The 24,927-nt window shown below is 42.5% G+C and overlaps 1 protein-coding gene across 1 annotated transcript in view; it reads right to left on the bottom strand.

The window, feature by feature from the left end:
• The window catches only part of EPHB6 (EPH receptor B6), a 50,109-nt gene that overhangs the window by 8,662 nt on the left and 16,520 nt on the right, over positions 1–24,927 (bottom strand). The window contains exons 3-8 of the mRNA XM_068142109.1: positions 23,754–23,818; positions 21,980–22,676; positions 13,873–14,028; positions 11,216–11,554; positions 2,047–2,171; positions 685–847 (exon numbers count right to left, since the gene is read on the bottom strand). Of these exons, the coding sequence (XP_067998210.1) occupies positions 685–847; positions 2,047–2,171; positions 11,216–11,554; positions 13,873–14,028; positions 21,980–22,676; positions 23,754–23,818 (1,545 nt within the window). The remainder of the gene's footprint in view (positions 1–684; positions 848–2,046; positions 2,172–11,215; positions 11,555–13,872; positions 14,029–21,979; positions 22,677–23,753; positions 23,819–24,927) is intronic.

Raw genomic sequence — 24,927 nt, forward strand, 5'->3', positions numbered from 1 at the left:
GTTTGACTTGACTGTGCCTTTAACCCTTCAGTCACTGTGCTTCTCCTGTGCATTCATTCCTACTTCTGAAAAGCCAGCGCTCCCTCTGAGTCTACTTGTCCTTTGTCCTCTGTCACCTGACTAGCCTCTTAAGTATAGGCCAGTTCTACATCCAAACTTTAAGACCACTTTTCCCTATTAATTTAGCTTGTAGGTGACATACATGAGCACCTTTGATCCAAACCAGAGTGTCACAAAGTTGCCCTCTGCACGAATAGATGGGGATACTGCTGGAAGGTAAACTTCTGGGTATACATCCCATGTTCCACTAAGTCCTTTACAAAGCATTCAGCTCTAAGAACTGTCCTGGCACAGCTGGAGACAAAACCACAGCAGTGTATGAGCTATGCACTCTTAACACCCAGCTGAGAAGAGTTCTGCTGACACACTGCTATTGCTTGTCAGAGGCACAGAGGCAACAAAGAACAGGACTGAGGAATACCGCAATAGTATAAACAATACACTCTGACTACATAAATTCCTCTGAGTGAGCAAATCTGCACATGCAAATTATGATAAACAAAAATACAAGCTGAGCAGGAGTGTCTGGTAGCAGTCCTCCAGAGGATAAGCTAAAACACTCAAGGATGCGCACAAGGGAATGATGGTTGCATGCAGATCTGAGTACAAAATGGCAGCACTTACCTCCCTTTAAAGTCTGGAAATACATCCTTCCACTGTATGGGCCATAGCCCACTGCTGTTCTGGCTTGTACTTGGAAGGCATAGATCTTGCCTGGGCTCAGATTTGATATAGTGGCCATGTTGGTTTCACTAGTCAAGGTGAATGAATTATCCTCATCATCAGCCTGTGAACGTTGGTGACCAAAATGGAATGTGAGACTTCTGCCCACAGCACTTGCTCTTTCCATCAACGAATGCTAGTTTCCACGTTGACTATATTCTTTGAAGTTGTTACTGAGCCTCACAGCCACAACTGCTACTCCAGACCTGACTTCTCACACACTAGTTGTTCCTCACTGCTGCTTTTTATTACCTGGGCTTCCCTCAAAGGTCTGCCAAATACATTCAGACTTGATCTGAACACGAGTAAGAGACAAAACTACCTTATCCTGTGGTTCCTTGCTAAGCATATCCACTAAAAAAAGCCCTATCCTGCCCAGAAATTTTGCTTTCTACAAGCTCCAAACTCGTGTAGTCTCCTAGGAGAATCCAGAACAAGAACACATGTAATGCTGTATCCAGGAAGCTGCCAGAGGAGCTATTACAAATAGCAGGTCCTTTTACTATGAGAAAAACAACAGCCCAGCACCAACTTGCAAAAATATTTATGTGAAAGATCAAGAATATGGAACAGAAGGTTGTCTGCAGGGCCCTGTGTACCTCTTCCCCTCAAATCAGTTGGATTAGGAGTCATGAAAGATGTGAATGGATAACAGCTTTGTGCTTGCCACCCTGCAATTCCAGCACATCTTGATCTTGAAGGTCTCTTGCAACCTGGTCTATTCTATTCTAAAACACATAAATGGGTAACCAGTATCCACCACTTAGTGAATGAAGAGTGCATTCCTCCTCTCAAAATGTCTTAGAGATGCCTGTCCAAACATAAATGGGGGCACAAGGCTTTTCTTCACAGGCACATGTCAGAATGTTGCAGTCAGTCCAGATCTGATACACACATTTGGAAACTTCATCTCCTTACACTGTTACCTGTTTCATCTGGTGCTAAACCTACCAGGTTGTTTGCCCCAGTTTTTCAGTTTAGCTACAAGTATCTTCCCTTTTCTTTTTTTCTTTTAATTTTTATTTATTTATTTGCACTGTCCCTAGATGGGTCCAAGCTGAGAAATGCAGATGGACTGATGTTAGACAAAATGTCTATTACGAAACTCTGATTTTGTTACAGCTTGGTCTTCTCTTATAATCAAAGCACTTTTCTCTACCTTATCCATCCTGATGCAGGGGTGCATCTCCTTGACAGAAGACTTCTCTGTTCCCTTTACCTAACAGCTATAGAACAATCAGTACTGCATCACTTTCTGCTCACCTTGTCAAAGTAACGCAGCTGGTAATCCAGGATGTTCCCATTGGGCTGGTCTGGCTGAGGCCACGAGAGTGTGATGCTACTGGCAGTACGACTCACCTGATGCATCATAGGGACAGCAGAGGGGACTGGAATCAAAGAGAGGAAGGAGAGATTGCAAAAGGATAAATGTAACAATGAACTGTAACTAAATACTTATTATCATGAGTTAGTAAGTTAGGTCAGTTCTTCTTTTAATTTCCCTTAATTTGCATTATAAGGTACTTCATAAAATAAGCACAAGAAATCCATTCACAATTCTGCCCTACTGGGAGACAGTCACTGACAACATGGAGAGAAAGAAAAATGAAGAAATTCACATCCAACTGATCATGCACAGGAATTATTAAAGTATCAATATTGTAGTTGGAACAGTATTCTGGTCTTCACATCTGCAGTTTTTATATGCAAGATGACAAGATGTTCAGTGCCACTGCTGCCTTCTAGGGTCACACTTGGGCAAGCAATGTGATAGTGGTCAGAACAAAAGCAGAGCACACTGCCTCTTTTCTCTTTCTGCCTGGGGAAAAAAAAAATAGTCAAGTATGGGCTACCAGAGTAATGGAGCCATTTCACCACCAGATCACAATTGCAAACCAGAAGATGGAGGCAGATAAGAGTACTTCTGTGTTAAGAAATAGACTTTGAAGCATTCCTCAGTTCAGAGGTCCCAATTCAATTGCAGATCACAGAGAACAAAACCATCTCATCTTCATTGCCCTCTAGTCTCTGGATCTCAGGCCAGTCCCTCTCAGGACTGTTGCCCAGATGTCAAACCTACCACTGTATTTTAGATCCTCAGTCCTTCTGTGAACCCCAGCATTCCAGTCTGAATGGCCTTCTAACTAGTACTATGACCTGGGACCATCACGACCTAAAGATCACTGTCATACATCTGTCCACAAAGCTGTGCTCAAGTTTTGCTTTCTCACTACAAGGGAAACATTATGTCATCAAGAAACCTCTAAGCTAGGGAACCTCATTTTCCTAATGGAAGTAACATTTTCAGCAACATTTAAACTTTCCAGAAAAAGTATGACAACGAAAAGCTGCCACCTAGCTCCCCTCATTTTACACGAGAGACAAATTTCTTTGATGTGAGAAAGGAAGCCCAGCTATTTGGCAAATCATCAAAAACTGCAGAAGAGCATTCTCTTCCCTCATTAATTGTGAAAAAGATAAAAAGATAGTTTTTAACAACAAGAGACAATTATTCTGAAAGGCATAATTCAAGTGGACTCCAAACAGCTCAGGCAGGTAGTTGAAAATGTAAATGAAACAAAACCCTAAGAGTATAAACAAGAAAATATTTCCTTTCATCCTTCCTCCTTTTATTTCTTACAACTGCCTGTCTTTCAAACATTTCACCACCACTTCACCTCCTAATGACAATGCTGTGAGGAGGATGGAAGACAGCAGCAATTAACCAAGGTAATTTGTAGTATTTAAGAACCAAATGATTGACTGAAATGATTCAATGAAACACTCTATTCAAACTGTTCAGTTAGCATTTGATCCAGACACAGACTTCTACCTTTTAATGTCATGAAAAGGGAGTCACCGTCCCTGGAGGTGTTCAAGAGGAGATTGGATGTGGCTTGGTGCCATGTTCTAGTCATGTGGTCTGTGGTGACAGGTTGGACTTGATAACCCTCGAGGTCTCTTCCAACCTTAGTTATACTGTGATACTGTAATGATATCTGAAATCACAAGGCCTGATTCACTCTAGTCTAGGCAGTTGGACCAGATGGTCGTTGTATGTCCCTTCCACGTGAACTATTCTGTTCTATTTTATTCAGTTCTGTTCTAATTGTTCACAGAATGCAAACAAGACCCCCCCAAAAAAAAAAACAAACCACCTTCCTTTTGTATACTCTTTATAAAACAGCAATTCTATGGAAAATTCTTGCACAAATAAAACCTAATCAAAGCTGCAGAGCAGTCCCAAGATCAGTTAAGTACAGCTCCTTGGTTCTGTTTTTGTTTTGTGGACTGTCAGTTGCAAGTCTCCTACATGGCAGCAGACATTTTTTCTTGGTAGCACACAGAGGTGGATTTAAGGCATTCTGAGTACCTTGAACATGCTACATTTTCTGAGTTGCTAATATTTGACAAGTTTCTGATGTTTTTTAATAAAGCTGATGTCCCTGAATGTAGTATTTGCTCAGACCAGCAACACACCTTCAAGCTAAAAAAACCTACCCAAATCAACAGACTGGGTAAGGAAGGAAGGTGAAGGAAGTGCAGATCGTTATAGACCATTACAGAGTACATGGTGATCCCCACTCACACAGAGTACAGCCAAGTGTCATTCTCTGCAGATCATGAACATTTCCTCTGGTATGTCATATTCAGCCCATGCTTTTTGTGTATAGGTTTCACTCATGCCTAATAAACAGGAAAAAAATCCTTTATGCCACAAAGTGCCATATTTTACTATGCTCCTCCTATTTCTACTTGCTGCAAAAGTTCCTGCCCACATGTGAACAGCTGCTGAAACCTGAAAGGTGAAAATAAGCACATTCATTCTCTGCTCATGATTCAGAGATAGGGCATAGCAAAGAGAGAATCATAGAATCAATAAGGTTGGAAAAGACCTCAAAGATCATCAAGTCCAATCTGTCACCCAACACCTCTGGAACAGTGATCTTTTCTGTAGTGATCACAGAAATGTTTCTTCAATTGTAGTCATAACTGGGCAAATCTGCTGCAGATGGCCAAGCTGACAAATAGAATAGAATAGAATAAACCAGGTTGGAAGAGACCTTCAAGATCATCGCGTCCAACCTATCACCCAACACCACCTAATCAACTAACCCATGTAACCAAGCACCCTATCAAGTCTCCTCCTGAACACCTCCAGTGACGGCGACTCCACCACCTCCCCGGGCAGTCCATTCCAATGGGCAATCACTCTCTCTGTGTAAAACTTCCTCCTGACCTCCAGCCTGAACTTCCCCTGGTGCAGCCTGAGACTGTGTCCTCTTGTTCTGGTGCTGGCTGCCTGGGAGAAGAGACCAACCTCTGCCTGTTTACAACCCCCCTTCAGGTAGTTGTAGAGAGCAATAAGGTCACCCCTGAGTCTCCTCCTCTCCAGGCTAAGCAGCCACAGCTCCCTCAGCCTCTCTTCATAGGGCTTGTGTTCCAAGCCCCTCACCAACTTCGTTGCCCTTCTCTGGACTCGTTCCAGCAAGTCAACATCCTTCCTAAACTGAGGGGCCCAGAACTGGACACAGTACTCGAGATGTGGCCTAACCAGTGCAGTGTACAGGGGCAGAATGACCTCCCTGCTCCTGCTGGCCACACTGTTCTTAATGCAGGCCAGGATGCCATTGGCCCTCTTGGCTGCCTGGGCACACTGCAGGCTCATGTTCATCCTACCATCAACCAGCACCCCCAGGTCCCTCTCTGCCTGGCTGCTCTCCAGCCACTCTGACCCCAGCCTGTAGCACTGCATGGGGTTGTTGTGGCCAATGTGCAGAACCCGGCACTTGGATGCGTTAAATCTCATGCCGTTGGACTCTGCCCATCTGTCCAGCCTGTCGAGGTCTCTCTGCAAAGCCTCTCTACCCTCTAGCAGATCAACTCCTGTCCCCAACTGGGTGTCGTCAGCAAATTTACTGATGATAGACTCAATGCCCTCATCCAGATCATCAAATGTCACTAAGGAACAAAACTAAACCTTAAAAGTATTGTTGTTGTTCCTCTTTAAGAATTAAATGATACCCTCAAATTCTTAGGAACCTTTGGTGAGTGGGCAGAGGTAATAATTAGATTGTAAATAAACAAAGGACTTGTTACTTTGAAAATTAATGTCATTTATCAAAGACAATGAACACACACTCCTCCCACTTTACCTGCTGTTTTTTTTACCCTGGAAGCTCTTTTGACAGCTCTTTTTTCATTCCTTTCCTGTTTTGATGAAGAAAATGACTTGCGTGTGTTCCTGCTCTTGCCAACTAAGTCTACTAGACTCTTTTGTCTCCCTTTGGAAAAGTAAACATCTTCAAGCAACTCATCCATTTCCCTTCAGAATCACATAATCATACTTGGCATTTAATTGTTTTCCTCTTCTCACTTCATTTCACCTAAATATCTTGAGTCAGGTCCTTTTACATTTCCTGGCACTATTCATAACTGTCCTTGTCCCTATTTGTCCTCTTACACAAGCCTTCAGACTGTCTAGCTTTCATTTCTGCAGCTCTCAGATTTTTGATACTGCCAGATCCCACTGCCCTGAATCTGACACCAGAGTTGAAAAACTTCTGAGACAAGCAGCAGCATTTCTGTTTATTTAGCGATAAAGAAGGCACATGGGGGGGTGGGGGGGCAGGTATGTGTGTTCCCAAAATCTATGGGCCCTCAAGCCAAGTTTTTGTGATTATTTATACAGGAGCTTTCACAAAGTCACCCCTACCTGATACAATTATTCCTCCTACCTAGTACATATTCATAGGGATGATCTCACTCTTTCTTATCTCTGTTTAGCTACAGACTAAGCAAAGGGAAAAGTTCTCAAAACAGTCTGTCCTGTGACAAAACCAAATATACTCCAAAACAAGTACCAAAACCTGAGAATCCAGCTGATATGTCCAGTGCTCTCAAAAAACAAAGGAAAGGAGAAAACAACTAAAGACTTGGCTCTCTGGAAATGCAGGGGCCCCAGGCTGTTGAAAAGTGAGCTTAGGGTAACCAAACAGGCTTAAGGTGACAAATCCAGTGCCACATATATTGTCACAGGTACAAGGCAACCTGGACACATAACCTTTACCTTCAAATCTCCACTAGCTTCTCATAACATACAGATTCAGTTAATAAAGGGAGGAAAAAAAATCTACTTGCTTTTAAAAGTCTGCATAGATTTGCTCCAACATTTGAGTCCCTGCTGTCTTTATCTCTTCTTTCTAGGAATGTAACAACTGCCTGGATGAATAAGTTCAGTAGTGTCTCTCTGGCAGCAGGCATTACTACACGCTTCAGTGGAAAGGGTAGGGGGAAAAAAAAGGGCAGGTAGTTGCAGTTGTGTACACAGGAAGCTTTTTCACAATCCTTTAAAAGAAAACCTGAGTTCTGTCATGAGACATGAGAATAAATATTTGTTTACCATAGTAAGTAAAGAACCATTAAAACTGTAATCAGTTGAATTATTTCATATATATAAAATAATAATACAGTTGGATTTCAAATTCTTTGCTTGCTTTGTGTCAAGTTCCCTTCTGTGAAGAACTCCACTACAATTGCATAACAGCATGAACTGCTTGAGGGAAAGCTATGTGGAACAGCATCCCAAGATCTTTCCAAATATCCTTGACTAGATACTCATCCTCAGCACTTCAAACCTGAGCTGAAAACAATTCCCTTCTCTCATCTCATATCTGAGCAGTTTTTCCTTCTGGTAATCTGCATGTTAAAACCTGTTTGGGTAATGTTTGGTTAACATTACTATTTCAATAGGTTTCAGATGCTTTTTGCTACAGAAGTGTAACTCTTACTATATTAAAGAAAGATTTTCAGTGCCAGCCCTTCTTATTCTGTTTTCAGACATACAGACATATCACAATAAGACTACCACAGTAAAATGTGATTGTGTAGCTTGTTGGAAGCACAAATATTGGAAATAGGAAAGTATAACTTGCTGATGAGCATCTAGGTCTGAATCAGACACTGCAACTGGGTCAAGGCCCAGCTGTCCCCATTTGTGATGGGATAGGAATGCTGGCTGAGGCCGGGTGTGGCCCTGGCATTCCTTTTTGCCTTGCTTATCACAGCAGTTACCTATTGATCACTATCAACTTTTACTGGCAGAAGTTCTTTTTTTACTGGCAGAAGACATCAAGTCTGAAAGGCTATCAAGAAATGTTTGTGTAATCCCAAAGCCCACTCAGTTAAACGGTTATGGTCTCACCACCACATTTTACACAACAGCAAACCAAGGTATCAATATTGGCCATCTTGGAACCCAAGGTGTGGATGAAAACCTGACAACAAAGCCCTGGGGACACATCAGTGGGGTTTGTCTTGCTGCCCTCCCCAGCAGGGATACCCTTTTGGTAAGCTGTGACCTCAGCGCTGCCGAGTGTTTTGTCCTGGGTAATGACACCAGGAACTGCAGTTGTGTTTTCTCAGAGCTGTAAGGCCACTGCTGCAGCTCAGTTCCTATCACCAGCAATCAGACAGAATCTGTATCCATGTTGCAATTGTAAATAAACCATGTTGTTTGTGCATCTGGCTGCTGAAAGGCAACCAGACCTGCGGCAAAACTGGGCTGTGAGTGTGTCTGATGTTGGACCTAGAGCAAGCCACTCTAACTGGCATCCCTATTAAGAGATAAGACCAGCTTCCCCTAGCCCCTCTGATCTCTGAGGACTGGCTAGAAAGCAAGGGGGTTAATCTCTTACTAAATTTGCCCACATGTCAAACAATAGCCACAGTCTTTGAAGTGGGGTTAGCAGGCTGCTAGGGTAAGCATACTCTTCCTTCACTGTTTTGGAGACAAAGATGCAGAGCTAAAATATAGCTACCATGGAAAAAAGAAAAGTAGAAATTTCCAGCACATAATATTGCCCAAGCTACCTCCAACAAAGGAGCAGTGGAGGAGGAGGAGGGTTTTTTTTAATCAGCAATTGAAAGAAGTGAGAGAATCCTGACTGATGTATGAGTAAGCAGAATAATCAAAAACTTATGGCTAGAGGGTCTTTCTTTGTTCACATTTAATTCAATGGAGAGAAAATGTTTCTTATGGCCATTTATTCTTGAAAGTTTCTCTTTCTCCAGTTTTTTTATACCCTTTATGCCCTCCTGTCCCCTCCTTTTCTCTTTCAGAACATAAGATCCTGAAACATCCATCTCTGCTAGTAAAATAATAATAATAGCTATAATAATACAACAAGAAGCCATTCTGAAGTGAAAAGATGCTGAAGGAATTGAAAGGATTGAGCAGGGCCAAGACAGGCCACGTGACTGTGGAAGTAGGGCCTTGGTAGCATGAGCTGTCACTTTGAATTGAGGACAGCTCATCTCAAGCTCACTCCTACTGATCTTTAGGAAGCTGGCCTCTCCTGAAACTGCTTCAGTGCACAAGAGAAACACCTTAGAGGGGGAGACACAACACACCAGAAACACCAAGAGGTATCTGGGGGAATAGGAGTGGTGATTCCAGACAGGAGAAGGAAGCAGCCTCTCAATTACATTACCTCAGCTACAGATGAAGAAGGCTGAGATGAGAAGCAAGAATTCTTCAGGATGTTATTAGAACACCCACCTGTCTCCACTGAAGCCACATGAATTACCCAGTCATAACTCTTAGTGGAAACAAACCAGATCACCCACTTGCAGCCAGCCAGGTACCCTACACATGCTCTGCTACTCAATGCCTGTCAGGTAATGTTTCAAAGGGAAGGAACAGGTGCTGTCAAATCCCTGATGTCTGCTAACAGTAGGAAATTATTCCAGAGTATATATATTCCTTTCCTTCCATAGCACAGAAGCAGAAATTATGCTATGTAATCTAACCAAGATCATGATTCCACATCTGGATTCACAACATTTCTCTTAAGCTTTACTGAAGCCTGGTTTTGTAGGGATTTCTACAACCAAGCTGTGGAATCTCACTAGAGATGCGAGTTTAACATTTGCACACTTCTGAATATTTACAGACATTTTCTGTCATTCAGTTCAAATTCTTCTCCCTCTTTCTCCACCTCTTCATGTGACTTGTTGTTAGGTCCCCTTAAACAAACTGTGCCAAATCCTCTCTGTACTAGCTTAGACAGGCTTGTAAAGAACAACAAATGCCTAGGCTCCTATTGCTGCCATTTAGTAGAACTGAATGCATGTATGCACGTCTCTCTCCAGCTCATTCTTGTATATGGTATTCACAGAAAATCAGAATTTGCTTGATGCTGTTCTCCATTTCCCTCCACATATATATGCCTTCTGTATGCTATTCATCCATTAGCCTGACCTACTCTGCAATTCTGTAATCTCATCCCTTCCTTTGCCCCCACAAGCCATTAGTATTTTAGTTGAGTTATCCCTGTGGTTTAGTTCCTGGTTACAACGATCACAACAGCTCTGATATGACTATACAACACATTTTAGTACTCCTACCATGAGAACAACAACAAAACAGTCTTTGTTCCTTATAGACAGGAGAATAATATTCCAAGACCAGTTAGCAGAACAACAAGGTTGAAAAGACAAGAAAAAGGCAGAAGAAAACACATGGCATGCAGAAGAACCCAGAGCAAGTTCAGTAAAACAGGACTTGTGATTCTTCTTCTAGATCCTTTCTCAAAATTCCATTTAACCCTTCTTCAGGCCACCCACATAGCATCCCAGCCAAGATTCTGTATATTTAGGTGAGGAGTAAATATCACTGTACACATTCTTTCTCGTCATACAGTGCCTATCTGTATCTTTAACTGTATCTTCATCTTTAGACAAGGCCTATATGTCTATTTTCCAGTTCCTTACTTTCAGACACAGCAAAGCAAAGGTGGACAGATTTGATGGAACACTCAATACCACTTGCTGAAGTGCACTAGAATATGAACTGAAATGAGGAGAATGGAGGGTAGTGTATAGGAAGAAGAAAGGAAGGAAAAATGAAGTATCTCAAAATACAAAGATAAATAGAAAGACAGAAAAGCAAACAGGTGAAAATTGATAGGAAGAATGACTGAAGTATAAGATGAATTGGAGATTCAGAAAGTGAAGAGGGAATGAAGAAATGCTCTCTAAGAGCTGCTGTGGCAAGCTGAGGCTCACCAAAATTCTATCACATCCTGACAAGATTCCTTGTTTTGCACAGTGAAGCAACAAGCTGTGTCTGACCTACGGAACTACATCTCCCATTACTATCTTCTTCAGAGCAGCTTCTGACTCAACTCTTGTTCATATACAACCACATTAGCTGCTGAATGCAGTTTTTCTGTCAAGCAGGAGATTAAGAAAAGGCATTTAGAGAAAGCAGGAATAAGAAGGGCAGAAATGAAAACACAGAACTAATAGAGCAAGATACAAAAGGGCACAACACACAAGAAGAAAAAGCTCCAAGATTCAAAAGCTAAAAGCAAATCAAATGAGACACAGAAGTGTATATTTTGGAACTCAGACACAGGGATATCCTCACCTGATTGGCTGGTGCTAACATTGATGGTGGCATAGTGGGGTGCTTCTGAACTCAACTCAGTCACCAAGTTGACAGCCTGGATCTCAAAGGTGTAATGTACACGGGCCAAGAGGTTGGAGACTTGCACACGACTTTCTGTGAGGCCCACCTGACGTGGTTCAAACTGCACCGTGTCCCCACAGCGCACACATGGGCCTGGGGACCCTGCTGGGCATACTTTGCAGATGACATTGAAGAAAATATCCTTGCGGCCACCCAGGTCCTTGGGGAGGCGCCAAGTCAGAAGCACGTTGGAGCCAACAACTTCATAGCTAAGGTCACGGGGAGCAGAGGGGATGCCTAGAAGACAGAATGAAAGATCAAAATGTCATGAAAGAATGGTAGAGAGGTGGGGGAGGGGAGTAGACAAAGCAGAGGGAGAAGAACAGAACGAGTTGCCTTTTCTTCTCATTCTTGCTTTTCTTTAGCTGTTCCACTGAACCAGGCTAATGCAATGGGTTAACACAGAGGTGAGGGAAAGTAACACAAAAAACTCCAGGCTGAGAAAAAGCGCTGAGATAAGGAGTTTTAACGAGAAAAATGAGATCATACAACACAGTTTCCTTTGCCTATTTGCAGGAAAGCTCAGCACAATGCAGGAAGCAGCAGCAGAAGCCAGTGAGCAAACCCACTCCCACCCGTCCTGCCATCACCCCCGTGGAAAGGACACACCCCTAGACCCAGAACCTGAAAACAGCTTCTGGCACAGGAAGCCTCTCATGGGACAATTTGAACTTCAAGCCCCAGGATACTTTGCTCCAGCCAGCACTTTCATTTCACACTGGCATGTCAGCAGGATGTTTTTAGTATCAGCAGCAGATTTCAACTCAGCCCCTGGCAGTTAAGAAAAATACATTCATTGCCTCATCAAAGATGTACTTAGGTACACAAGAGCGACTGTGCTATCAGAGTGCAGAGAAACAAAATGAACAAGAAGGGTCTTTGTTTCAAGGGTGGGTGTTTTACTTTTCTGTAAAAGAACAATTCCAAAAAGAGTAGTTCCAAGCTTTTGAAATCCTAAATCTTGCACAAGCTTAATAAAGACTTGTCCAAGACCTCTAATACCCTTCTTTGGCACTTACTCTTCTGAACTTTCTGAGTTCAGTTAGCCTGCTCTATCTATTGCAGGAACTGAATCCTATTTTCCCTATGATTACTCCTGCTGCCAGCTATATTCCTGAATGGCATCAGGAGTAAGCTCAGCTGAAAAAACTTCCCATCCTGTGCATCCAACACTTCCCCTGCTTTCATAGACTGTGAAGAGGAGGAAAATGCAGAGGACAATAAGATAGTATGAGCATGAGAATGGGACAAGACACTGGAGCTAGAAAGCGGAAAGCTCAGACAGGTAGAAATAAGCAGCAGTTTTGCACTGCTAAACCTGGGCATAGACACAAAGCAAGAACGGAAGGGCAGGAACAGAGAGAATGGACTCAGTAAAAAGGAGGGGTAAAAGAAGAGGATTTACAGAGTACTCGATTCCAAAGGCTGTAATGAAATCCAAGGATCCTCATTTTCACCATTATAGTCAAGAAATACTGATGAAAACTATGAGCAAAGCCTTTTCTCTGTCTTAGGCTGGTCAATACAAAGGCTGGCACCCTCTGTTACTGTAAGGGGATGAGGTCTTTGTGGGGGGATCTCTCCAGCTGCAATCTAACTCATTTTTGTAGCATTTGAGTATTTCCAATAGCTGTCACATTTCCAGTGTTGCTGAACAAATAAATTAGGCTGGAAAATTGCACCCAGGAGAGTGTTTTTAAAACGTAGTACTGACAAAATGAAGCATTGATACATCAGGAAATGTCAATTAAATTTTCTTTTGTGATCTTAACCTGGCCACTCAGCATTTATTTTGTGGCACAGTATATAATTGCATGATCACACACCAGTTTTCCCCAAGGGTTCTTACAACAGCCAATGAAAAAGATAGACAGCTGCTCACAAAATATAATCCCTGAGAAGTAAAGATAGCTTGATGCTGCCAAAGATGGATTCTCTGCAGGAGAGAAAGCAAAAGATTGCAGAAAAAAAACCACCATAAAGTGCTCACAAGATGCTTTAGGAAGGTAAATTTTCTTCCCTGTCACTTCCACAAAATTCAAGGGTGATGTTTAATGCATTATTTAAACTGTATTTTTGAGTGCTAATCACTAACCTTATTTAATTTCCTGCACGTAATTATTCCTTCTTCATCTGCTAATATTCATAATTGATGACTGAAAAGTCACAGCTGATGAAAGCCACAGGCAATGACAAAATTAATTTCTTCCCATAAATAAAATTTGCAGTTGTACCTTAAGCATACTTGCAATAGACATAAGATTGCATGAATCATTTCAAACTTGACATTTTCCATTTCTGAGCATCTAATATTGCAAGATCCCAGTATTTTCAGCATACAGTTTCACTGCTGTATCAACTCTGTAAAAAGCAAGTGGGCATAATTCTGCCTTCTCATCTATACTCAGGGTGTGGGTATACCCTGTAATCAAACTGAAGGAGCCAAGGAAAGTTTTGAGTTATTTCAAAGGTCATAAGAAGAGGTGACTTGCAAGACCCCTGAATTCTTCCTTATTGACTGTCCTTACTTTCAAACATCTCATCCAAAAACTTACCAGTGCAGGGAGCATCAGAACTGTCTGAAGCAGACCGATAGTAGTGGTTCTGACACATACATTCACTGGAACCTGGCAGTGGAGCGTGGCTGTGGGCAGGGCACACAAGGCAGGGGTCATCTCCCACAGATGCTTTAAAGAAACCAAGAGGACAGGCTAAGAGGAAGAAAATAAGAGGCAAAAGTAGGAAACTCATTAACTTGGATTCCAGAAACAATGCAATCTTATTTACATTTAACTCGTGCTGCTGCTATAGGAATTCATTACATAGAGTAGCTACTATTGGTTTTACTGTGTGATGAACCATATATTGTTTAAGTTGCAATTTTAAAACAGTTTCTTTTATTCTACACAAACTATATACAAATAAAAGAGCCAGTCCAGAGACAGCTTTGGCCATCTGAAACTATTCTCTTCTTGTTACTTAATCAAAAACCTTTAGCACGGGAGAAACCAAAGAACTTACTCAGGTAATCTGTCTGGAAATAACCCTAGCAACTTACAGGTGTTATCCAGGTCCCTTTCCCACCTGAAGCACCCACAAAAATGGGTATTTTGTGCTGCCTTCAACCATTTCATTGCTTAAAGTAACATAGGGCTTGGAACACAAGCCCCGTGAGGAGGGGCTGAGGGAGCTGGGGTTGCTTAGCCTGGAGAAGAGGAGGCTCAGGGGTGACCTTACTGCTGTCTACAACTACCTGAAGGGAAGTTGTAGCCAGATAGGGGTTGGTCTCTTCTCCCAGGCAGCCAGCACCAGAACAAAAGGACACAGTCTCAAGCTGTACCAGGGGAGGTTCAGGCTGGATGTTAGGAAGAAGTTCTTCCCAGAAAGAGTGATTGGCTGTTGGAATGTGCTGCCCAGGGAGGTGGTGGAGTCACCATCACAGGAGGTGTTTAGAAAGAGACTGGATGAGGTGCTTGGTGCCATGGTTTAGTTGATTAGATAGTGTTGGATGATAGGTTGGACTGGATGATCTCAAAGGTCTCTTCCAATCTGGTTAGTTCTATTCTATTCACTGCCATGACTGATTTCGTATCAAAATCAGAAGGAGGCACTCAGATTGGCAGTCCTATTGTTTTCCCAGTAATAGATAAAAGCCTCTTAATTTAGTCAGATACAGTCTGTGAAAGCACAGGAATACAGGGGTATGCAAAAAGCTAAAACAAGGATGGAAATCTATCCTACAGGGAAAGAAGATGAAAAAACTATAACTTATTAAGGATATGACAGTGCAACACATTCCAGGTGTGGCAAACACTGCTATGCTGAATTATCTAACAGAAGGTTCTTGGGTCGTACATGGAAGTGCTAGGATGAAGCTTTTACAATTTTAATGTAAGCTTTCTCTAAGTTTCCTAAAGCTGGTTTTATATGTAAATAGCTACAGCTCTTTCAGATTTTACAGCCTAACAAGCTCAGATGAATGTTCATTTGTGGACCAGCATTTAGGTAGTTAACTTCACAATAGAGAGCATTTCCAGGGAATGGGAAACTTTCAGATGGACCCCTGAGGGCTGTTTGACAGCCAGCAGCTCCCCCTCTGCTCTGCTGAGACCCCACCTGGAGTACTGTGTCCAGTTCTAGAGCCCCTCTTACAGGAAGGATCTGGACGTGCTGGAACATGTCCAGAGAAGGGCTACAAGGATGATCAGAAGGCTGGAGCACCTCTCCTATAAGGATAGACTGAGGGAGTTGGGGCTATTCAGTCTGGAGAAGAGAAGGCTCCAAGGAGACCTAATTGTGGTATTCCAGTACCTTAAGGGGGCCTACAAGAAAGTTGTTGAGTGACTTCTTAGGGTGTCAGGTAGTGATAGGACTGGGGGGAATGGAGCAAAACTAGAAGTGAGTTGATCCAGATTGGATGTTAGGAAGAAGTTCTTCCCCATGAGGGTGGTGAGACACTGGAACAGATTGCCCAGGGAGGTGGCAGAAGCCTCATCCCTGGAGGTTTTCAAGGCCGGGCTGGATGTGGCTCTGGGAAGCCTGATCTAGTGTGAGGGGTTCTTGCCCATGGCAGGAACTAGATGATTCTTGAGGTCCCTTCCAACCCTAACAATTCTATGATTCTATGACACACTCAAGTGAAGAGCTGTCCTAGGGATTACAATAAGCAAAACATCTTAAAGGATTGTGGAAAGAAAAAGTTGTATTAAAAAAAACGAAAAATGTGTAAGATTATTGTACACAGGTGTTAATATGAAGTTAGGATATCTAATGGATGTTCCAAAAAGGAAGATCACACCAGAAGCTGCAGAATTAGCTAGCTTATCTGCATATTACTTACTGTACTTTCATACTTTCACCTCTGATGACAATTATTTGGAAATATTTCTAATCCATATAGCTGCAGAGTGGCTATTGCTGCACCTTTCTTATCATATGACTTCAGAAAAACAGAATAGCTTGCTTGTCTCATCTTCCTCTCATATTCAGTTGCCTTTGTTTTGGGTTTTCAAAGTCCATGGTGGAATTTTTGATGTATACTGTGGGACTAAAGGGACTTAAGAAAGCTGAAAAAGTTACAGCCACAGTCCAGGCATAACATCCAATAACACAACTAGGTGTAAAGCTGGTAGAACTCCACAGATATTGCTTCATCCTATCTGTCAGGAGTCATCTTTGCTGCAGAGTAACCTCCACGTGTATTCTACAAAGAGTGGCAAGTCCTGAAACAGGACAGACCATGAAAGGGACTTCAATAACTCTGAATGATAGCCAGTATACAGAACACCAGTTCTCAGCACTCAGAAAATGACAACATTTAGTGTGTGATACGTTGCCATGTAGAAAAGAAGGGGGAGGAAGAGATTCTAATTTTGCATATGATGGATGACAGCAAGAGCAAACTGCCATTGCCTTCAGGCCTTTATTCAAGAGACAAATGAAATGATTCTCACATGGAAAGATCTGCTCCTATGGACAATAGAGAAAGATTTTGCCCTCTTTGTGAATTATGTGCCTTCCATACATCCCATCCAGGGATATACAACAGCCACAGATGTAGAATATAATTTTCACATTTCTTGGCAAATGCTGCTGCACTCAAACTAGGAGGATTATGAATGGGAAGTTCTCATCCAACGCACTGCAGAGTCATTCAACCAAAATTTACCACTTTCAAGGACTTTTTTATTTCAAATTTGAGAAGGCTGAACTGAATACAGATGTCTTTATTTTCTTACAATTCATTTGTCTCATTCACTTTTTCTTGCATCAAACCCCTCTTTGCATCTCAAGCTTTTGTCAAGGCTTAGAACTAAGGGCACGTTCATTCTACTTGTCAAGGCAGACCCCAACGAACAGCTTGTTTTCTTCCTATTTGGTACTGGGAGCCTGGGACAATGACCTTGCTTGCTGCTAGTTACAATAGCGAAAATGAACAGGTAATGACAAAGCCTGCAGGCTGTGATGCTAAAAGGAGATCTGTGGAGGACACAGACTTCACCTTTAGAGTGCAAAGCCACATTTACCCTACAAGGGTAGGGCTAAGAGTATTCAGGTAGATTAACCTCTAGCCCTGCTGCAAATCATATGGAAAGCTAGACAAAACTGACTTGAGAAATTTGTCTGGTATTTAGTAAATAAAATTCCTTTGAACATAAACAAGGTTGTGTTAAAAATAAACAAACCCTTTTCCACAGTGCTTTTAAGTCTACCAGCAACTTGCTGTCGAGACAGGGGATGTAAGAATGAGGTCTGCAGGGATGGCACATTGTTGATGATTTAGACAAAGGGATTAAGCAAAAGTGGAATGCTGTAGGGTTTATGCATGCCAGTGGCACTGCCCTCTCTTTTAAAAAAGCCAGTTTACAAAGACAGAGCAAATCTACTGCTTAGAAGGCCATGAAAGGTTTCATTAATGCTGTGGCTTCTTGCTATCTCTTATTTGTTCCAGTAGAATCTATTCTTGAATGTTATCTCAGAACTGTAAAAATCAGTGAAGAATTGCCAACATGAAGACTGAAGACTTTAAAGTAAATTACAGGTTTTAAGTAAGAAGAATGCTTCCACCAACTGAAGCAGCAGGGTTCTGAGAAAAACTCCCAATACAAGCAGAGTAGACAACAAACCAAACCACAACAAGACCCCTATGTACATTTAAGAATGCACTTTGTGAACCAGTTGCCGCTGACAGCAAAGTATCAAACTTAACATAGACCTATCCCCCCTTCCCTATGTCTCCAGGTTCAATACTCCCTTGTCCTGTGTTTAACATAAGCAGGATGTAAAGCAGCCACATAGGTTCATTTAGAAGCACTCCACTAGAGATGAATAAACAGGACAAAAAATCCTCTGCAGTTGTTTCACCACCAAACAAAATGTCAGTAATATTCCTCTGTCCTCGCACTGCTCCCTCCCTTTTGGGAAAAGAGGTCAAATTCTTTCCATTCTGGCTATTGTGCTCCTCTCCTCTGTAACCAAAAGAAAGAGATGAAAGAGAGGTACCACCAGTGAGTGAGTCTCTATTAAGATGTATCATTTTTACAGGACTATTCAAGTTAAAAAGAAACACCAACCGCGAGGGCTTATTAGTTTTGCTGTGAAAAAATCCAACCCTGAAATTTCAACAAATCACAGGGAAAAAGGAGATAAGAAGAAGAGGGAGATAAGAAGGATCCCTGAAAAAAAAAAAACCAACCAAAAATCAAGAGAGTAGACTAGTACATAGTGAATGCCATTTGTGCAGAGAACATCCAAATGCCATCCTCAGTAGATCATGAGCAACTCTAGCATGTGACACTCAGTCCATAGTCCAAGCAGATAGGCAGCTAAATCTGTGGATTCAGTCAGTGGAAGCCAATGAGCAATCTGGCTCACTCTAAAGACCCAGGGAGCACAAACATTTTAGAGACCCTTGGTATCCATTCTCTCTGTCATCCAGATTGCATTCCAGTAGGTGCCAGCTCTTCCTCTGTTCGTGGAAGGAAGACAGAGGCATTTTCCAAGCATGCAGGAACATGGCTAGGAAAGCCAAAGCCTACCTGGAATCACATCTGACAATGGAGGTCTAAAGCAAGAAAGGCTTCTCCAAGTACAGAAGTTAATAAGGGAGACCAGAGAAAATGTGGGCCCACTGCTGGGTGCTGCAGGAGATCTGATACAGGACATAGAAAAGGTTGAGACATTAAATGTCTTCTTCACATCAGTCTTTACTAGCAAGACTGGCCTTTAGAAACTCCAGGTCCCCGAGACTGTGGAAGAGTATGGGGCAAGAAAGATCTTCCTGAGAGAAGATCAGATGAGAATATTTAGGCAAACTGGACCTACATAATTCCACAGGCCCTGACAGGATGCACCCATGAGAACGATGGTTAATGTCATCCTGAGGTCACTCTTGAAAAAAATCTTTGAATGATGATGGGGACTGAGAGGTGCCTGAAGGCTAGAGAAAAGCAAATGTCAGTCCAGTCTTCCAGAAGGGCAAGAAGGAGGACCAAGAAAGGGCAGGCAGCTCAGACTCACCTGGATCCCTGGGAGGATGAGGGAACACTTCATTCTGGAAGCCTTTTCCAGGTACACCAACAAAAATTACTGACTATGTAAATGTGTAATTTCACAGTGGTATTTTCAGGAGACCTGGCACATACAGAGAAAGGCTCAAGCTTTGAAACTCTCATTCTGCTTCTGGGTATTTCAACTTCCAACAGCAAAAGAGAAAATTAAATCATACAGCAGGCTCCAAGCGAATCTCATCTGCAGTGATTAAATGTGATTCACACCTCCCCCAACTTCCTAATGAAAAATTGTTACCAAAAAAAAATAGAGAGATGAAAAGACTCTGACCTAAAATTCATAGAATAGAACAGAATAGAATAAACCAGGTTGGAAGAGACCTTCAAGATCATCGTGTCCAACCTATCATCCAACACCACCCAACCAACTAAACCATGCAACCAAGCACCCTGTCAAGTCTCCTCCTGAACACCTCCAGTGATGGTGACTCCACCACCTCCCTGGGCAGCCCATTCCAATGGGCAGTCACTCTCTCTGTGTAAAACTTCCTCCTGACCTCCAGCCTGAACCTCCCCTGGTGCAGCCTGAGACTGTGTCCTCTTGTTCAGAGTCACTTTACACTTACAGTTCTGCCCAGGATGTCTGGATTGACTATAGTAGACACTGGCCTCCATGTAGCCTCCATGTATGGCCTCCATGGGTAGGGACTGCAGCTGTAACACACTTTCTGCTTCCATCTGAACCCTGACCTCTGCCACTGCATCCAGTCAGGAAGCTGCTTACATTCTTGAGCACCTTAACCACTTTCCAAAATTGCCTATGCTATGATAGCTCACTATACTCAGGACTTTAGCCCACAAATGGCAACAGTAATTGTTCCCATGTCATGGAGCTTTTCCTGGCATTGCCTCAGCCTAGTGGCTGTATAAATAGCATACCAAAGGTCAAGTGAAAAAAAAAAGAATCCCCCTGCAATCTAAATAGGCAAAAGCCATTTCCTTTTATTGCAGCAGTTATAATGATTCCAGGACTGTCTTTCCACAAGCAGGCAGAATCCATCTCCCATTTGTTTCTGAAGGATCCTTTTTTCACAGGAGATTTTTTGATTTTCACATACTTTGCATTCCCCTCCTACAGCAAATGATGTCGTCAGTGTCACTTGCTGTGGACAAGTTTATTGTTCCCCAGGCACCAACACTTTCCAAGAAAACACTGATTTCTCTCATTGTTTCACAATATCCAATGCAAGGACAGAGTTGCAGAGCTAGCACCTCAGGGGGCAAAGCAAGCTGCTACTTCCCATTAAGTCAAGGTTATTATGAAAGGAGAAGGCAGAGTTCAGAGTGCACACGTGCTTCTCTCTCAGCTTGTCTCAGTCATTCTCCATCCTTGGCAGTGTCAGAATGTCACAACAGTTCAGCTAGGCACAGCATGTCTCAGAGCCACTAACCCACTTTTTCTCAGCTCCCCACTGCAACATTTGCCCTTGTGTTTTCCATGTTGGACTGACTGCTCCCTGGAGACAAGTTCCACCTACGAGGCTAGTGGAACAGTTTCTGTCAAACATCAACAACAGCAGAGAAAAATACTGCATAATGGAATAGGAGGGGAAGGAGGGTGGATAAAATGAAAATGGGGATAGTACAGACCAAGAATCAAATAAGTTAATGGACAAATAGGCACTGAAACACTCACTTGGACAGTAAGGGCAGAGAGGAAATACTTCAAGGGCAACCCAAATACAGCAAGGGGGGAAAGACCAAAAGAGGCACTTAGAAACTTCAACAGAGCCTTATGTACCACCCAGCAGTGATTTTAGGGAATGTGATATAGGTGACACTGACTTTTTGTACTTGGATACGATTCAGAACTGAGTTGGGACATAGGAAGACATTCAGAAGAGCACAAAATTACTCTCTTCTTGACTAAGTGCTGCATGAAGTGGCGAGTAAATTTAGTAAGAGATGAATACCCTTGCTTTCTAGCCAGTCCTCAGAGATGAGAAGGGCTAGTGGTGGCTGCACTTAACTCTTAATAGGGATGCCAGTTAGAGTGGCTTGCTCTAGGTCCAACAGCAGACACACTCACAGCCATGTTTTGCTGCAGGTCTGGCTGCCTTTCAGCAGTCAGATGCACAAACAACATGGTTTATTTACAATTGCAACATGGATACAGATTCTGTCTGATTGCTGTTGATAGGAACTGGGCTGCAGCAGTCGCCCTACAGCTCTAAGAAAACACAACTGTAGCTCCTGGTGTCATTACCCAGGACAAAACACACTCAGCAGTGCCAAGGTCACAGCTTTCAGGATGAGTAAGACAGAAGGGTGTCTGCATTTCAACAATTCTCAAAGCTTAGGCAATTAAAAAACACTTGCCAATTTTAATTGCTTTGTATGTCTTTTGCACTATGAAGGGTATTTTAATAGTTACTTTGCCTGACCTCAATCACTTCACAAAATAGGAATTTTTAGGTAATATATTGACAACATTAACTGTCCATTTCATTTGCACTTAGCAGTAGCCAGAGTATTTGTACTCTCAATGTCCTACTTGACCTCGTACTTGAATAAACTATATTTCAACTTTAAATCTGTGTCTTCAACCAACAAAGAAGTAGCAGCCTAAAAAGTAGGGGCAAAAGGGTCTCACCTTGGCAGGCTTGTTCATTATCAACAGGCTGGTAGCCAGCCTTGCAGGTGCATTGTCCAATGGCCACTATCCATTCCCCTTCTCCATTGCAGTGCAACCGGACACCTGAAGACCCAGTCATGCTCTTCTCTTCAGCATTTGGAACACATGTCCCTGGTGACTCCACCAGTGAGGTCTTCTCCCCTCCAGCAAAAGTTTCAGGGAAGGATGCAAATCCTTTCACCACAGCTGGGCACTTGTAGAAAAAGACCTGGACTGCCACCAGGGACATACAGGCTCCTGAGTCCTGGAAAGCCAGGTAGAAGCCATGCTTGGTGAGTGGCCCGAAGCTACGTACTTTAACATTCATCTTTAACACCTTCCCAGTGCTGTCCACCTGGGAAAAGCTTTCATCAGCTGCAATAGTGTCTACTTTTGTCCAGGGGCCCTCACGCCACTCTGGTAGATCCTGAGTAGCTGTATCAGCCTCTGACTGGTGGTAGTACAGTGTGAAAGTCTCTTTGCAAGAAGAGGCCACAGTGTGCATGCTGGCACAGTCTCTCACTGAGAAGCGCAGGCGGACGTGGACTCGGTGGGCCCCGCGCCGCTCTATGAAGTGGGTTCGCAGCCAGTTGTTCTGACCCGGTTCAGCCACGTTACAGACTTGGAAGGTTCGGATCAGGCGCTTCTTGTCATCCCAGACGCTTATCTCATCCCACTATAAGGGACACAGGGGAGAGGAGAGGAAAGGAAGAAAAAATGGTTAAAAAAAATAACAACAGGACAGGCCTTCTTCTTTCCTCTTGTTGCTATGACAAGACCTCAATCTGTTGATGATGTGCACAGCACTCTAGGCAGGACAAACCATGGCCACGTGAAAAGGAACTGTTAAGGCTTGAAAGTAAGAGCTGTTGTGATAGAAAGCATAACCCATGCAAACCTGTCATATGGCCTTGAGGATCTTCAAACCAGAGTCATGCTTTATTCCCTCCTATTTCCCATCTCTTATCTCCAGAGAAAAAAATAACACAACACAAATGAGAGCAATAAGACACTGCTCTTTGGAGAAAACATTAAAGCAGGAATCCCTTCTACTTATTTTTATCACAGTTGAAGCTCAGTCAACTCAGCACAGCTACTATGAGGGCAGGCCCAAGATCTCTTTTGTGTGAGGAAGAAGGTGCAAGGCAGAGAGATAGGGAGAAGTGGAAGTAGGTGACTGCATGAAGCTGTAAAACAATCTTCTTCCTATCCTCTCAGATAACTTTACAGAATAGGTGAGAGACCCTGAGTGTGAGAGATGATGTGTGTAATGAGACAGAAAAGAAGGAACCTGTGCCCAGTCAGGCACACTGGTAAGTTATTCTATAAGCAGTTAGGAGAACTCTGTAGATAGGTAGCCCTTGTCTTTACACAACAATTTAACTTCCCAGACATCACCTGGGAATGCCATACTGCTGTGATATGTGCTATTTGTGAATAGAGAATGATTTGTGGGAGATGTGATGTTAAGCAACTCTTCTGGCCACAGTGATCATGAAATGGTGGAGTTTAAAGTTTTCGGTGTCAGGAGAAAAAAGGGCAGCATTGTTTCCACCCTGAATTTTAAAAGAGGAAACTTTAAGCTATTCAGGGAGTTACATAGCAGTGTCCCCTGGGAATCTGTGTTCACATTGTTCATATGTACAAAATCCATACAATCAGTCTCATTACTTCCAGTTTCCCTTTCTTCATCTAATGCATGCATGCCTTTTCAGTAGAGGTGCACTCAAGAAGAGGAAAGGGAAATGCTTACCCCATCAGAAGGGTGGGTGGTCCAGCCAATCTCTGAGGTCTCTCCAGTTGTATCCAGAAGTATTTCTGTATATATATATATATTTATTTTTTTAAGGGAGGAAAAAAAAAAGATTTTGTGCTTTTCCAAGTCAGGCTAAAACTTTATCTATTTCTAAGAAAATTGTTAGGATTTCTATCTGACAAAGAATAATATTTAGATCTTAAAACATTTCTTGTAGTGGGTTTCCACACACCCAGAATAGGCATTAACATTCTGAGATTAAATATCACAGGCCACATTCACACTAGTAAATGAAGCAGGACCAAAATAAGGGTAGAAGCACTGGGCACATAGTCAAGCTAACTCACAGTCACCAAGTCGCTTGGCAATACTTTGGCAATACTCTGGCAAAGTGTAAGCACACTGACAGCATGAAGCAGAGCTATGGTAATGAACAGTGAAGATAAGGCCACTCTCTTTTTAGGAAAGAAAAGGGTGGACAGAGACATGAGTTACATGCATGCACACCAGTCTCCTCAGGACCATGACTGTCCATTGTATTTCCAGGTATAAATGTGGACGCACAGGCCAAGACACTTTTGTTTCCATCTCTGGAACCAAATTTCTGTGGGGGTTTAGGATGACAAACCAGTTGATCCAGTAATGAATTCACTTTGTTCTGGAGCTGGGACAAGAAGTCCCAGTTTTATTAGAAAATTAGTATTATATAGACTTTTGCACTGTACTGCTCAGGGTACATGCAGAACTTGGCAAGCCCAGTTTATTGCCACAACTAGTCCTGCAGTTCCATTGTTATGGAATCTACCACTGGAGACAGCTACTAGATTTGACTGCTCTTGGAGATGTTAATCTCTCTTCAGATACAAAGAAATACAGAACTGATTGTGACAGCATGAGCTACACACATAGTATTCTCCTGAAGTAAATGCCAAGGTCTGAGACCACCCTGGAAGCTACTGATGTGCAAGCATGTGAGCTTTTCTGGGTGCATTTAGAGTGAGGACATACAGGAAGAAAAAGGCTCAATTAAATAGGTATTTACATGTGTTGATACACACTCTATGAATCATATGCTTTTTCTAAAGTTCTGAAATGTCACTCTCTTTTGCTTCCTTATTTTAACTAAAAAAAAAACCCCAACAACAAAACACAACAGCCACAAAAAAACACA

The sequence above is a fragment of the Melanerpes formicivorus genome, unplaced genomic scaffold (genome assembly GCF_026170545.1).
Source record: "Melanerpes formicivorus ecotype bairdi unplaced genomic scaffold, bMelFor1.0.p_v2 SCAF_8, whole genome shotgun sequence".
NCBI classification, from domain to species: Eukaryota; Metazoa; Chordata; class Aves; order Piciformes; family Picidae; genus Melanerpes; species Melanerpes formicivorus.